The sequence below is a fragment of the Anas acuta genome, chromosome 1, assembly GCF_963932015.1.
Source record: "Anas acuta chromosome 1, bAnaAcu1.1, whole genome shotgun sequence".
NCBI lineage: Eukaryota > Metazoa > Chordata > Aves > Anseriformes > Anatidae > Anas > Anas acuta.
Genome location: NC_088979.1, coordinates 73,710,565 through 73,724,431, shown reverse-complemented (window position 1 = coordinate 73,724,431; position 13,867 = coordinate 73,710,565). Strand labels below are relative to the sequence as shown.

At 34.8% G+C, this 13,867-nt stretch overlaps 1 protein-coding gene across 2 annotated transcripts in view; it reads left to right on the top strand.

Moving 5' to 3' along the window:
* Positions 1 to 12,991, top strand: part of PUDP (pseudouridine 5'-phosphatase) — a 77,896-nt gene extending 64,905 nt beyond the window's left edge. For both annotated transcript variants that reach the window (XM_068682362.1, XM_068682353.1), the window contains one exon: positions 12,028 to 12,991. In XM_068682362.1, coding sequence (XP_068538463.1) covers positions 12,028 to 12,204 — 177 coding nt within the window. In that variant the 3' untranslated portion in view covers positions 12,205 to 12,991. The remainder of the gene's footprint in view (positions 1 to 12,027) is intronic.
* Positions 12,992 to 13,867: the final 876 nt, after the last annotated feature.

Sequence of the window (13,867 nt, the reverse complement as noted above, 5' to 3'; positions counted from 1 at the left end):
GCACAAAAAGGAACACAGGAGGCTCCGTCTGAACATCAGTCAGCACTTCTGTGCTGTGCAGGTGGTGGAGCGCTGGCACAGGTTGCCCAGAGAGGGTGTGGAGTCTCCTACCTTGGAGATCTTCAAAAGCTGCCTGGGCATGGTCCTGGTCAGCCAGCTTCAGGTGACTCATCTTGAGTAGGAAGGCCGCAGCAGATGAGCTCCGGAGCTCCCTTCCAACCTCAGCTGTTCTGTGATTCTCTGTTAGTCTGCGTGAGGTTTATGTTGCATGTGTTTATTTTCTCTCTGTGTTTCAATTTCAGCAGTTACAGACAAATGGATTGAAAAGTTAGACCTCATGTCTTTTCCAAAGGCTCTCTCAAATTGTTAACGGTCAGCAAATGTAGGATACTTCAGATCAGTTGATTCATTAACTGGTGATTCTTACTTTCAATATAAAATCATTATTGTTTTGGATGAGCAAGTAGTTTTCACTAAAACATATGGCCCGTCACGGTGTTTTGAGGACTTTGCCCATGAGAGGTCAATTCACAGACAGGTAGGTGGTAGTTTTGCTTTTAAATTAGTCTGCCATCTGTCAGGTTTTATTCTGGATGTTGTTTCTGATTGAAATATACAGGTGAGCAGATTCTTAAATAAAAATTATATTAAAAAAATCATGAAAAAGCAGATAACAATAAACTTACTTCTTTGAACAAATGATTACCAGAAAGAAGCTAACTTAGATGTATGACAAACATAGTGGTTAGTATTCCCAAACTAGTGTTAGTGTTAAGCCAATGTCATAGCTGTGTCAATTACTGATCTAATATATATTAAATTGAATAAGCCTTATGCCACATATGTATAAAGACTGGGGAGATATTCTATAGACCATATATTTATATACATGCATGCACACACAGAGTTAAAGAAGCATGATCCTCTATTTTATTTTATTTTATTTTTTTTTTCTGAAAGGTTCACTTACTTCTTATGTCTATTATTCCTTTCGCTGAAAATGACCTGTTATCCTGCCCTTAAGCATGCTTGAGTCAAAATAAGTACTGATAGCCACTGGTTTAGACAGCTAGTAGTATTTTCTTACATGGTAGAACTAGTTTAATTGAAAAACAGGCACTGATTGATAACTGTGGATTGTGAATGTATTTAAAAATGTTTCTATGCAGTATTTTAAATAGATAGATTATATTATTAGGGAAGTTTTGACAGAAGTATTTTGAAATATATTGCAATACAGGATTAAGACTTCAATAGAACAGGTTACCCAGAGAAGCTGTGAATGCCCTATCCCTGGGAGTGTTTAAGGCCAGGCTGGATGGGGCTTTGGGCAACCTGGTCTGGTGGGAGGTGTCCCTGCCCATGGCAGGGGGGTTGGAACTAGATGGTCTTTAAGTTCCCTTCTAACCGAAATCATTCTATGGTTCTATGAAATAGTTCTCTACATGTTAATTCTTTTTAAGAGTGGATTAATTTTCATATTTATAGAAACATCTGAACTTGGAGTTTACAGTATTAAAAAAATAGATAACTAGTCTGTTTGGAAGATTGATTTGCATGAGACTGCTTGCTATTCATTAGTTTTGCATCTTACAGTTCTCATAGCTTGAAATACCTGGGTAATTATTGCTTCCCTAAAATAAACAAAGTAAGATGATAAAAACAAGGTAGAGATTAATGTGAATGATGCTATTTCTCTGCTGAACCCTTAAAAATTTATTTTGACATTTTCTTTATAACTCTTCTCTGACTAGTACATTTTTCCCAGTAATAATTATATTGATCCAGTGGATCTTGCTGTGCAATTTTCATGTTTTTTTATTGCTGGTTGTTTTTTGTTTTGTTTTGTTTTACAAAATACTGTATTTAGCACACGGGAATAGTTTTTCAGATAGAGAACTGTTCTAAGAAATTCTGAGTTCAGTGTTCTGAGCTTTGTTTGCCTTCACAATCAGAACAGGTTTGCTAACTAAGAGGTTGAGAAAACATCTTTTGAAATCTTGAGGGCAGTTACTTAAATAAATCTGATTATCAATGCAATGTGGCATTTCATTTCAGATGTGATATTTTTAGATTGCTATGGCAAAATGAGTTCTGGAATTGTGACTTTCGTAACCATAATACCATACCTAGAGTTGGGCTTGTGTTGGAAGAGCAGGTTCTGCAAAATTTTATAAAATTGTTTTGTGCTTTTACACATACGGAGTCCTTTAGGCAAATGGAAAGCATGCCATGACTGGTTTGGAAGGATACGATGAACCCCTCTGTGAGTTAAACACAGCCCAAAAAGCATGACTTACATTCCACTTCAGTCTTCCTATTCCCTGCCAGATATTATGTGGGTGTTCTCAAGTTTGTGAGCTTACCATGAAAGTAATTTTCTGTAAAGGTACAGAGTTCATGTGGAGTAGGGCATAGAGGCACAACATTCATCACTTGGAAACAGATGCAAACATCCTGGTTATTACCAAGAGAAGGTATATTAAAATAGAGAAGGAAGGAACATTTTTACCTTTCATCGGCAACAAACCATTGGTTTGGCTCAGCTACTTTTAAAACTACCTCCTTGGAAGAGGTTAAGAATCTGAATAAGTATATACTGTCTACCGTGTTCACCTTTGCTTTTGTCTTCAACATGTATGTGAAATTTAATTTCGTATGATAGAAATAAGTTTAACTGAAGCGTATATTATCCATTGCATAGAGGTAACAGACTATTTTTATAATAAAAAAATACTGTTAATATTATTACTATTTGCAAGTTCATATTTTAGTGGAAATAGTACTTAGAATACCAATGAGTTTAAAAGAGAACACTGAAATAATTCTGTTTTAGCAAACATCCCCCCAGGTGACCCAGTCAGTTCATACTATTGTGTTTCCAAAGATGAAGTTTGACATATTTCTACCTCTGTTTGATGCTAATTTATTCCTTTTTCAACATAGTGTGTTTATTTGAGATTCTAAGGGATCTTCCTAGTGCTAATTATCTTAAGTTTACTCCTTTTCTCTGGTTCTTCTATTTCTTTGTCCCTCTTGTGAGGTGTGATTCTCTCCAACATACTGCATTAAGACTTTAGGAATTGTTTCTTGTTTTTGTTTGTGCTAGAGAAAAAAAAAAGAAAAAAGAAAAACAAATAAAAAAAACTTTTGATTTGCTGGTTTCATTCTCTTGTTTGTTGTGTTGTCATGTTATTCTTTCAGGCAATGTCATTAAAACTTGGCTTCATTTTTTCTTCAAAAAGTTACAAAATCCAATTTCCAACAGAAAGTCTTTATAGTTAAATTCAGGTGTTTACTGGAATTCAACAAATTAGGAGTTAATATTTTTCTAACTCGTTTTATTTTTTTACTTTGTTGTCCAACTTTGTCTTCGAAAATATATATTCAGAACAGACGATTGCCATTTTTAACACAAGTATTTGTTTCCTGTAGTTGAGATGTGTATGTAGTTATAACTGAAGTTTTCTTTAGTTTATTTGAAAGTGCTAGTTTATGGCTTCATGGTTGAAGCATTATGCTATTAGGCTGAACTATTCTCTGAAATGTAACTTGCAGCTGTTTGAAGTTTGAAAGAAAGTTGTTTTTCCCAATTATGAAGAACTAAAATTTAACAAAGGTACATTTCGCCAAGTCACGCTAAACCAGTGGCACTGCATAGTGTATGGTTCAATGCAAAGGTTGTTCTGATTTTTCTTTTTAAAGACATTTTCTATAACTTTTTTTTTCACTCCCAGTGAAAACTTGCTTAAAGTTGAATGGTGAATACCTCTTCTCACACTTCCTTTCTATATTGAAGAAATTAGAAAATGACTTTGTCTGAAGTGTATGTAGTAAACATCTGTCATTAACACTTCTTTTAATGATATTAAACATTATAGATGATAATTAAAACTCATGAAGGTACATTTCAGTATGCAATCTGGTCTTTCTCAGCAGGAAAATAACAATGATCAAGGAGAAATTATAGAATGAGAATAAATTAATGCCAAGAAGTATTTACCTTGAAAAAATCAGACTGCTCAATGCTGCAACTCCTGCTAGGTTTATTGTAGGCGAGTGGTGTTGTCCAGGTGCAGAAACAGGACGGGTAGCTGCCATTAGCAGCTTGCCGTGCAGCAGCCATGAATTTGTAGGCATTCACTGGGACAAAAGATAGTTGCATTTATTCAGGAAATACTTTTGATACCTACTTCCAGTTTCAGCTTGAGACTTAGAATTTGGATTTGTCAAAATGATTTCTCCATTGAATATACCTGGTTCGTATCTCTGACATATTTGCTCATGAGTTGGAGCAAGACTGCAGAGTGATGGTACAGTAGGCAACAGGTACAACCTGGAACATGGGAAGTTTGCACTATATACTAGGAAAATGATTTTCGGCATAGGGTGGGGAAATGAGGAACAGATTGCCCAGAAAGTATGTGGAGTCTCCATCCTTGGAGGCACTCAGAGCTCAACCAGTCAACCTCCTGAGCAGCCTGCTCTAGCAGGATGTGCTTTGACCAGGAACCGTGACTGAACAGCCTCGAGAGATCCCTTCCGGTGTAAATGATTCTATGACTCTGAGCTTTGCATTTGAGATGCAGTTACATGCATGTGTTGCATGTTACCTGTCAAGAAAGTCAGTGGCTTTAGTAAATGTACTTCTGTGTGGAAGGAAAGGCAGCACAGATTAACTATTTAATTGCACAGAATTCCATTTTCAGGCTACTTTTAGATATAAGTAACATTAAAACAAACAAACAAACAAACAAAACCAATGTTATGCTGTATGAGTAGCTTCAGTAGAGAGTTTCTTGAGTATTTGCCTTGTGTCCTCCATAAAATAAAAGAACAATACTCTTCTATTGCTAATCTAAGCTGCAGTTGATTGAGTTAGATTTCTGCTGCTGGGATAATTGGACACTGTTTCAGAAACGCCTGGGAATTTTTTGAGGCCTGTAACACAAGTTGCCATACAAAGTTCCCAGTGTGCTGTCCTCTAAACACACAATCCTCTATAAAAAGAATGCTCCAGCCATCCGGAATGATCAGAATAACCCCGCATGTAAATGTGACCTTCTCCTTGCTTCACAGAGCCACTGTGTCTGTGACTGTCACTCACAGAGGCACTTTCTTTCACTTGATTGAGTCTTGAAAACAAGCAAGATATTTGAAATTTCTTCTTGTTCTACCACATCCAAACTGTTTTACTCCTACTGGCCCACCTTAAGATAACTTCCTGTGAACTGGTTTGGGAGGCAGTAGCTGCTGATATGTACTTAAAAGTGGAGTGGCATTTTTTTGAGGGCTGGAAGTGCAGAGTAACCTAGTAATGTGCAGATGTAATGCTTTGTTGTGGTGGTGGTTTTGTTTAAATCCTACTACTGATTTTTAGTTATAACTTGTAAGCCTTCTAGTAAACAAGTTGATTTTTGTACTGACCTGCACGGTACTAACACTAGTAAGTTAAAAATCTGGATTAAAAAACAAGTGTGCATATAATTTTCAAACAGTTCTTAATATGAATCATACAGGATGGTGGCTGATAGTTAGTATTCCAGATACATTGACTTTTAATTCATTTGGTTATAACTTTCCAGCTTGTTTGTTCATTTGTTTTATCACTTAAAAACATCTTGGCTTACTGCTTATTTTTCTTAATAGAACTGCCTTTGGGGGGCTGTAAGCTGCATGTCTTTCTTACATAGCATATTTAATATGACTTTGTTATCCCTGACTGGTCAAATTGGCACACATCCTTCAAATAAAATGAAGTGTAATTCACTTACGATTTCTGGAAAGAGTGTAAGTCCAAAGATCAGGAGCAAAACATTAATCAAGTAATTTCATTATTGTTGTTTTTTTTTTGTTAATTCTTTGGAGAGTTAACACAGTAGGAGGCCAAAATTGCAAATACTGTAGCTGCTTAAAATGCATTTATTCAATAATGTTTAAGTAAGTCTGTTGGTAAATAGGTCACCAAGAAATACATTTTCCCCTTGTTCTTAGAATCTTTGTATATCAAAGAGTAAGAAAAGATGAAAGCCGTTTCCTAACACATAGCCCACCAGTTCTGTTGTAATATGTTAGTGAAGGTGTTGGTGTTTCCTCTCTCGTTTTATGAATTTTCACCACCAACCATAAATGATAAACAGAATCTTTTCAGCGTCCCAACATTTTGTAAGGGATGTAGATGGGTCTGCATTGCATTCTGAATTACATTGTAGTTCTTGAAAATTCCTGTAGTTCTTGATCATTCACACTAGCAACAGTTGGTCAGTAGTGGAATTTCACTGAAAATCTGAAAAAAAAAAAAAAGAATCAGTAAGGAAAGGAGATAAACATTGTTAAACAAAACAAAACAAACAAACAACCAAAAAAACAGAATTACAGTAGTATAATTCTTCAGACTAATAATTTCATTAATTTCATGATGCTACTTAGTTTTTAATTATAGACACAGATTATGAACTGGCATTTGTATTTGGCATTCAACAGAACAAATTATTGGGAGGAATGAAAGGCCTGACCATCTTCAAGTTAGCAGAGATGAACAACATACTTCTGAAAGCAGTGTGGGCTAGCTGCAGTTGGAGGATTTCTTCTCAGGGCCTGTTTTGGGGCTGACTTTGATGCCCACTGAGGTTAATAGTTTTTTTTTCAATGATACGATGGAATTTTAATTAAACCTTAAATGTTTATAGAAGACTGTATTGTGCATGTATACATAAATTAATGATTAAGGCGGCTAAATGTTTCCAGAGTGCAAATTTTACAAATAACATGTTGTGCTTTTATGCTGTTGATTTGATTATGGAGAAAAACCAATGCTGATAACCAGTGAAATTACAGAAGTATTGTTTGTGATTCATAAGAAGTCCCAAACATAATATATTACATTCTTATACCAAGTACCTCTGCCTCATTATAATACAGGAGTTACAATAATCTTCTACTGTTCCTTCTCACCAAGCACAGAAAGAGACTGATCCTATTCAGAAGCTGGAGAACGAACGTAGGGATAACTTCTCAAAGGCCTGACCAGCCCTCTTTAGAACTACTATCTGAAACCTCAGAATTCCACTGTTCATGCTTTTTGTTTTGATTCAACAGGAGTTATATTATATTGTTGTATTCTAACAAAATAAAAAATAATTTTAGGCTGTATTTACCATTTTTAAGAGTTTTTTTTTTTATTGGTTCTTTATAAAACAGTAGATGGTAGTGTTTAATTTGCAAAAATGTTATATGTATATAAATTATGCCATCTTTAGTCTCATCTGGAATTCTATTTTAGAATTGATACAATAATGTCATAGGTGATCAAGGTTATGTGTTCCCTAAGCACTTCCCATTATTCTACATGCAGGCTTTCCAAAATATTAATTTCAAAACTGATTTTAATCTTCTATCCTTCCAGACTCTTTGATTATCACTAATAGTATTAACACTTAAGGATATCCCTATTAGCTATTTAATTATTCCATCCACTTTACAGTACACAGGTTGGACAGGACCTGCTGTGCATTCCAAAGGCCTGACTAGCAGTTGTTTCCTTATATTCTTAAATTTCATCTAGGCATATGAGGTAATGAAGTGCTGCAGTGATTTTAATATTTCTTTCTTAGGTTGAGTGATTCATTCTTCTTTCTTCTAGATCCACAGAGTGAAATATAAATTAGTGTGCTTTAGTACTTTACTTTTTAAAGTATCTAGTTCATTCCAAAGTGAAAACTGTCCTGTATTAGTATGACCTTTTGAGAAATGTCATAGCAGTAGTATTGATCAGTGACACAAGTTATACAAGTAATGCAGACAAGGAGCCAGAATCTCAGCTGAAGTCTGTATAAATCTCATCTGTCTCTCTCAGTTGGAGTGATGCTGATGTTGCAATATTTATGCAAAATGGGGAAGAACTTGGCTGCTTTCATATCTCTAAATTTAGTGTGTGGGTGGGCCAGGACAGTGAGCAGTTTATAACATCTCTGTGCAGCAAAGTTAATAAATCCATTTTGTACGTGACCTCTGTAAACCTTTCGTCATCCATTAAAAATGTTTCTGTGCTGTTGACAATAAGTGTCAGTAGCAAGGAAGACAGGAGGAAGACCTAGTACACTTATTTCCTGTAACATTAAAGTCACTATAATTATGGGTCATTTGCCTGGTTTCTTTGGTAATTAAGAGTTTTAATTGCTTCTAGTTCTAGGGAATTAGTTAAGCTTTTCATTATGCATATTGCATTCCATAATCATTGTCTCTTCTCTTACACTAAGCTTACTGACATCATGGAAGTCAATTAGGTCTTTCAAGGCAGAGCAGTGAAGTACATTTCTTTGTATGGACTGGATTAGAAAGTTTCTGAAAAGCCTTGATAATGCTGTTCTGTGCAACATTTAAGCTTAGTCTTCAAAAGGGAGAGCCTGCCAGGGCTTCATTTACTGTTTGTGAATGCATAGAGTGCTTAGGGTCACAAACTAATCTGTTCTTAAGAAGAAAACCTTTAGGCAGAACTGTACTTCAGTCCTAACAGTTGTTCCAGAATTACATATTTGTAGTACAAATACTGATCAACAGTTGAAAATATCACATTGATCAAAACAGAGTAGGAAAAGAAGGAATTTAGAGAGTGTATAAAGGAAATTAACACAAGAGAGATCGGTTTGGTTCCATTGCCTCATTGAAATTCATTAGTTGAGGTTTGCTTTATGAAATGCAAGGTAGAAGGCACATTTTGCTTTTCCTTGACTGACTCCAAGTAGTTGCTGACATCTTGATGGGCAAGGGCAAATATTTTAAAAAGAAAAGGAAGCAGAAAGGGTTTGCTTCCTCTTTTCTGATCCGGTCTGATATAGGTCATAGATATACAACATAGAGACATATAGTGCATCTATTTAGTATGTCTTGCAAAAATGTTTTCTTTGATCATAAAAAAGTTTTTACAGGTTGCAGCTTGGTTTTCTGAGATCACAGCCAGAACAAATAAACTTAGTGCATCCTTAATCTTTTCTGGTCAAAGAGTGTTTTAAGGAGCCTAAAAGATGCAGTGTACTGATGTATGTTCTCCCAGTGCATCAAATCTCAATTCAGTCAACAGTTAAATTAAGTTTAGTAATTCATTGCTCTCATCCAGCAAGTATCAGTTGCCACAATCTATTGTATTGTGAAGAAAAGGATAAGAAAACCCATCCTGAGTATGTAGGAAGGGGTTTGATACTTTGGTAATGACTGCAGAGTTTACCAAATGCCTAATGGATGAGAGAGAAATTTATGATAAGGCAGAATTGCAATGTCTGAAAGGTGTAGGGAACATTGTACTTATCATCCCAAAGTCTGTATTGAATTACTGAAATGACTTGTAGCAGTGATTTTTATATTATTAGTGTATTAGTAGTAGTATATTAGTAGTAGTAGCACTGCTAATAATATTGATAATAGATGCAGTCTGAATTGCAGAACTGTTAGACACCGTATGTCAGCACAGGTCAGAATTCTTGGGTACTTGGACACTAAAGGTTGTTTTGTATTGTCTATGACCAAAAATTCAAACTCAAGACCACTTAACATGAAGAAGAGATGCTATATTCTATACAGGAATGAACTCCAGAAGAATTATCGTCTATTATATAGAAGTTCAGACTAGATGATCTACCTGAATTTGTATGAATCGTTGACAATCCAGTTGAAATGTGTTTGTGAAATTCTTTTAAGAGTGTTTTGAATGGTGCTAAAGTCATTTGGCCCATTTCATGTCCTTAGTATGGTCCTCAGCTAATAGGACTGCAAAACTACTGGTGTAGTAAATAGTAATTGCTGTCTTTCTTACAACTTTTGTTGAAAGGAAAAACTTTATGTTCAGTGTTACTAATTACCAATTTTTAAAAAATAAAATGACTCTGCCATTATAACACAATTTAAAATATGTAAACATATTTCAATTTAATTCAATTACTTTAATTCTTCAATATGATATTTCACGTCTGGGAAATGTTTAGGTTTTGCTGAAATGTATCCTAGCCACAAAGTATGGAAAAGTTCTATGAAGTGGTACACTGGCTGATTGCAAAAACTGCAGTATTATTCAGATATATGCAAAAAAGTTGAAAGGGCAAACTTTTCAGCACTTCACTTATTTATACATATTATATTTTTGAGATCTAAACAGACAACACTATAAAATTACTGCAGCAGTGGGAGGGATAAGAAGTAGCATGGGTCAAGGTCTAATTCTAAGTCAGGTGTTGAAGAAGCTTTCTAATTTTTCTTAATGAACCATGAATTAGGCAAAACAAACATTACTGAAGGTGGGATTGTATCTTTGTTATAATCATATTTACTTTTAATGAATTGTCCTATTGTATCTGGAAGTTTATTAAGTTGACTGCGATCATGATTTTTTCATTAAATTAACCATAGATATTATTTTCCAATAAATCTGTGTAATTTGTTTCCCTAAGAATACACCTTTTATTGTTTTCTTCAAAGTTTTTCCAGTCTTTGTGTATTTTATATATGTGTACCTACATAGATAATGCATACTATATGCATGGTATATAGAGGTAGGATAGTTCATTTCTGCTACTTTGATTAGTTTTTTTACAACATTTCAATTTTTACAGTTGGTGTATTAATCAAAACAAAATAGTGAAAAGTACTTTTAGATTGACTTACAAAATACTAGATTTTAACTGCCTGCTTTTTTTCAGAAAAAAAATAAAAAAAAAACACAAAAATTTTAATCCAATAATCAAAACTAACAGTAATTTAACCAGATTACTAGATTACTATGAAATGCTGAAATACTGAAGAGTTGAAGTTTTAAACAAAATAGTATAGCATTTCAATTTCCAAAATACTATGTTATATATTTATTATTGAATATTGTACTGTTAAAGTACAAAATTCACACATATAATGTATTCATTATTTTTAACAACTTAGATTCCATACTGCAATCTTGAATGATTTTGACTATTTTAAGATACAGAATTTTACCTGACTATACTGCCCCTTCTCTAAGAGTAACAGTCCAATATAATTGCTGATTTTCTTTGTCAGCATTGCTTTGGAACTAAGAAACTAGAATGTGAATTCATGAGCACTCTTTTGTCAAATAACTTCTGTCTTACTTACCTAGGGTCCTAATATTGACCTGGGTACTGTAGCCTTTGCCACTCTCATACACATAAGAAATGTCACACCTGCAATTGAAAGCACTACTTTTGCCATTTTACAGGTTATAAAGTTATAGAGTTATGTTGAAGGTATTTAAGCACATGCTTTGCTTTAAGCTTGTGCTTAAACCTATCACCAGAAAAGGATTTGCTTAGGAGCATCTGGATAACCAGTTGTTGGGATTTAAGTATGTGTGTAGATGCCTTTTTTAATTGAAATGAATTCGGGTCCAGAGAAGGGCGACGAAGCTGGTGAGGGGCCTGGAGAACAAGTCCTACGAGGAGCGGCTGAGGGAGCTGGGCTTGTTCAGCCTGGAGAAGAGGAGGCTCAGGGGCAACCTTATTGCTCTCTACAGATACCTTAAAGGAGGCTGTAGCGAGGTGGGGGTTGGCCTGTTCTCCCACGTGCCTGGTGACAGGACGAGGGGGAATGGGCTAAAGTTGCACCAGGGGAGTTTTAGGTTGGATGTTAGGAAGAACTTCTTTACCGAAAGGGTTGTTAGGCACTGGAACAGGCTGCCCAGGGAGGTGGTGGAGTCACCATCCCTGGAAGTCTTTAAAAGACGTTTAGATGTAGAGCTTAGGGATATGGTTTAGTGGGGACTGTTAGCGTTAGGTCAGAGGTTGGACTCGATGATCTTGAGATCTCTTCCAACCTAGAAATTCTGTGATTCTGTAAAGATAATTACCATGCAGATGTTCCAGTTGATAGGTTTACCCTTGTTCTAATTAGGGATATCTAGGCCAAAAATTGAAGTTTGCTTTCCTACTAATTTTTATTCAGTATAATTCTCTCTTTTTAAAAAAGAATATACAAAGTTTGTATTAACATTTTTTTTCACTTCTTTCCCCTCACCCCTTTGTTTCTCAGTGTCTTGTGTTTGAAGATTCACCACTAGGAGTCAAAGGAGCACTGGCAGCAGGAATGCAAGTGGTTATGATACCAGATGAAAATTTAAATCCAGATCTTAAAAAGGAGGCAACTCTATTGCTGAACTCCATGGAGGACTTCAAACCAGAACTCTTTGGCTTACCAGCATATGATTAATGCCTAGTGTTTATGCACATAAGCTTGACTGGAGTTCACAAAAGTGGAATTAAATATTGTTAAGGGTTTATAATTGTTTTGATTTGTCTCTCTCTCTTAAAGCTAGAACACAAAAATCCTGTTGACACCAAGTCTTCCAACCTTTGAAAGTTGACTGGAATATTACTTATTTGCTGTCATGATAAATGCTAAATTAAAGCAGCATTTCATCTTGTGAAGTGAATCCAGCCTTGTTCTCTGTAGATCATAATGTTTTCTGGGAATATTATGAAACTATTTAGACAATTTATGGTAACTGCATTGGAAGCTTCTTGTTCTGTTTCTCCTTGAATGGCTTACTGTTTAGCTCTTAACCAGAAATCTGTTCTGGATTGGCTTCTATCCCATTACATTGTTTTTGATACAGTTATCTCTATCAACATGTTTATCCATTTCCTCATCCTGTAGTTGCATGTCTATTCCCCTTTGTATCCTCCTGTCATTTTTTGTAGTTATTTGCCAGGATTTCCTTGTACTTTCTGCATTTTTTTTTCTCTTTGGAGGTTTAATGAGATGACTTCCAGAAATCCCATATGACCTCCATTATTCTTTAATTCTGTGCTTATCTTTTTTGGGCATGTTAAATACCTACTAGAGGTATACAAGGTTATATGGTCCAACTTTTTAACCAAAGTGCTTTGCATCTTCCTTGTTTCCTTATATTCTTATCTTCCATGTTGCCATGTACCCTTCCCTTTCATACTTCTGAAATAAATTCATCCAGTCTCCTTGTTTTAATGCTGATAAAGTTAGGGCTTCTAACTCCTTCATACCCAAATAGCTTTCTCTAGGCCATCCTTACTTTTCTGCTCTTTCTTGAGTCCTTTTTTTGGTGTGTTCACTGAAAACAGTCTTGAAATCTGTTTTTAAAATAAAAAAAAAAAATTACTTTGGGTTGATTTAAATACTTAAAATTGATTTTCCTGACTACTATAATTTCCACAAATTTTTTATGTTGTCATCTTTCCCTCTTACCTTTGTTTGCGGAATCTTGTCAAGGCACAGGTAGGGCCTCTTAAGAAGCTGCTAGACATAGACAGGTTTTGTTAGAATCCAAAAGTATATACATGCCAAGACGGAAGCAATGTCTTTCACTTTTCATTGTTCAAAGAAAGCTGTAGTGTGTGGGTTTATTACTTTTATAAAATAAATTATAGCATTTAAAAAATAACTTTCTGATTTGTTGTCCATAAAGTACTCCAAAAATCCTGGTAAAATATCTGTCCCCATAAAATCAATGTATATGAAGTTAGTCAAATAAGACAATTTGAACTTGTTTTTTTTTTTTTTTTTTTAATATCATCTGTTTTTCTGTGGTCTTCCTCACAAAACCTTTTCTAGGCATTTTTGGTGTTCACTGTTTTAGTTGGAAGGTTTTCTGTTCAGGAAAAAAAAATACGACTCATTGATGCTTCAGTGCTTCAGTATTTTTCCTCCAAAATTAACAAATAAATAAATACATAAATTACTTTTACTTCTTTTCACAGACTGCTACAATTTTCTATTGCTGTGGTCTGTTCATAACTCAAAAAAAAAAAAAAAGACAATTTTATTCCATATAGTCAGTCAAATATAAGCTAGATGGTACTAGAAGATCTTTAATACATATAGTATAAAATTTTGA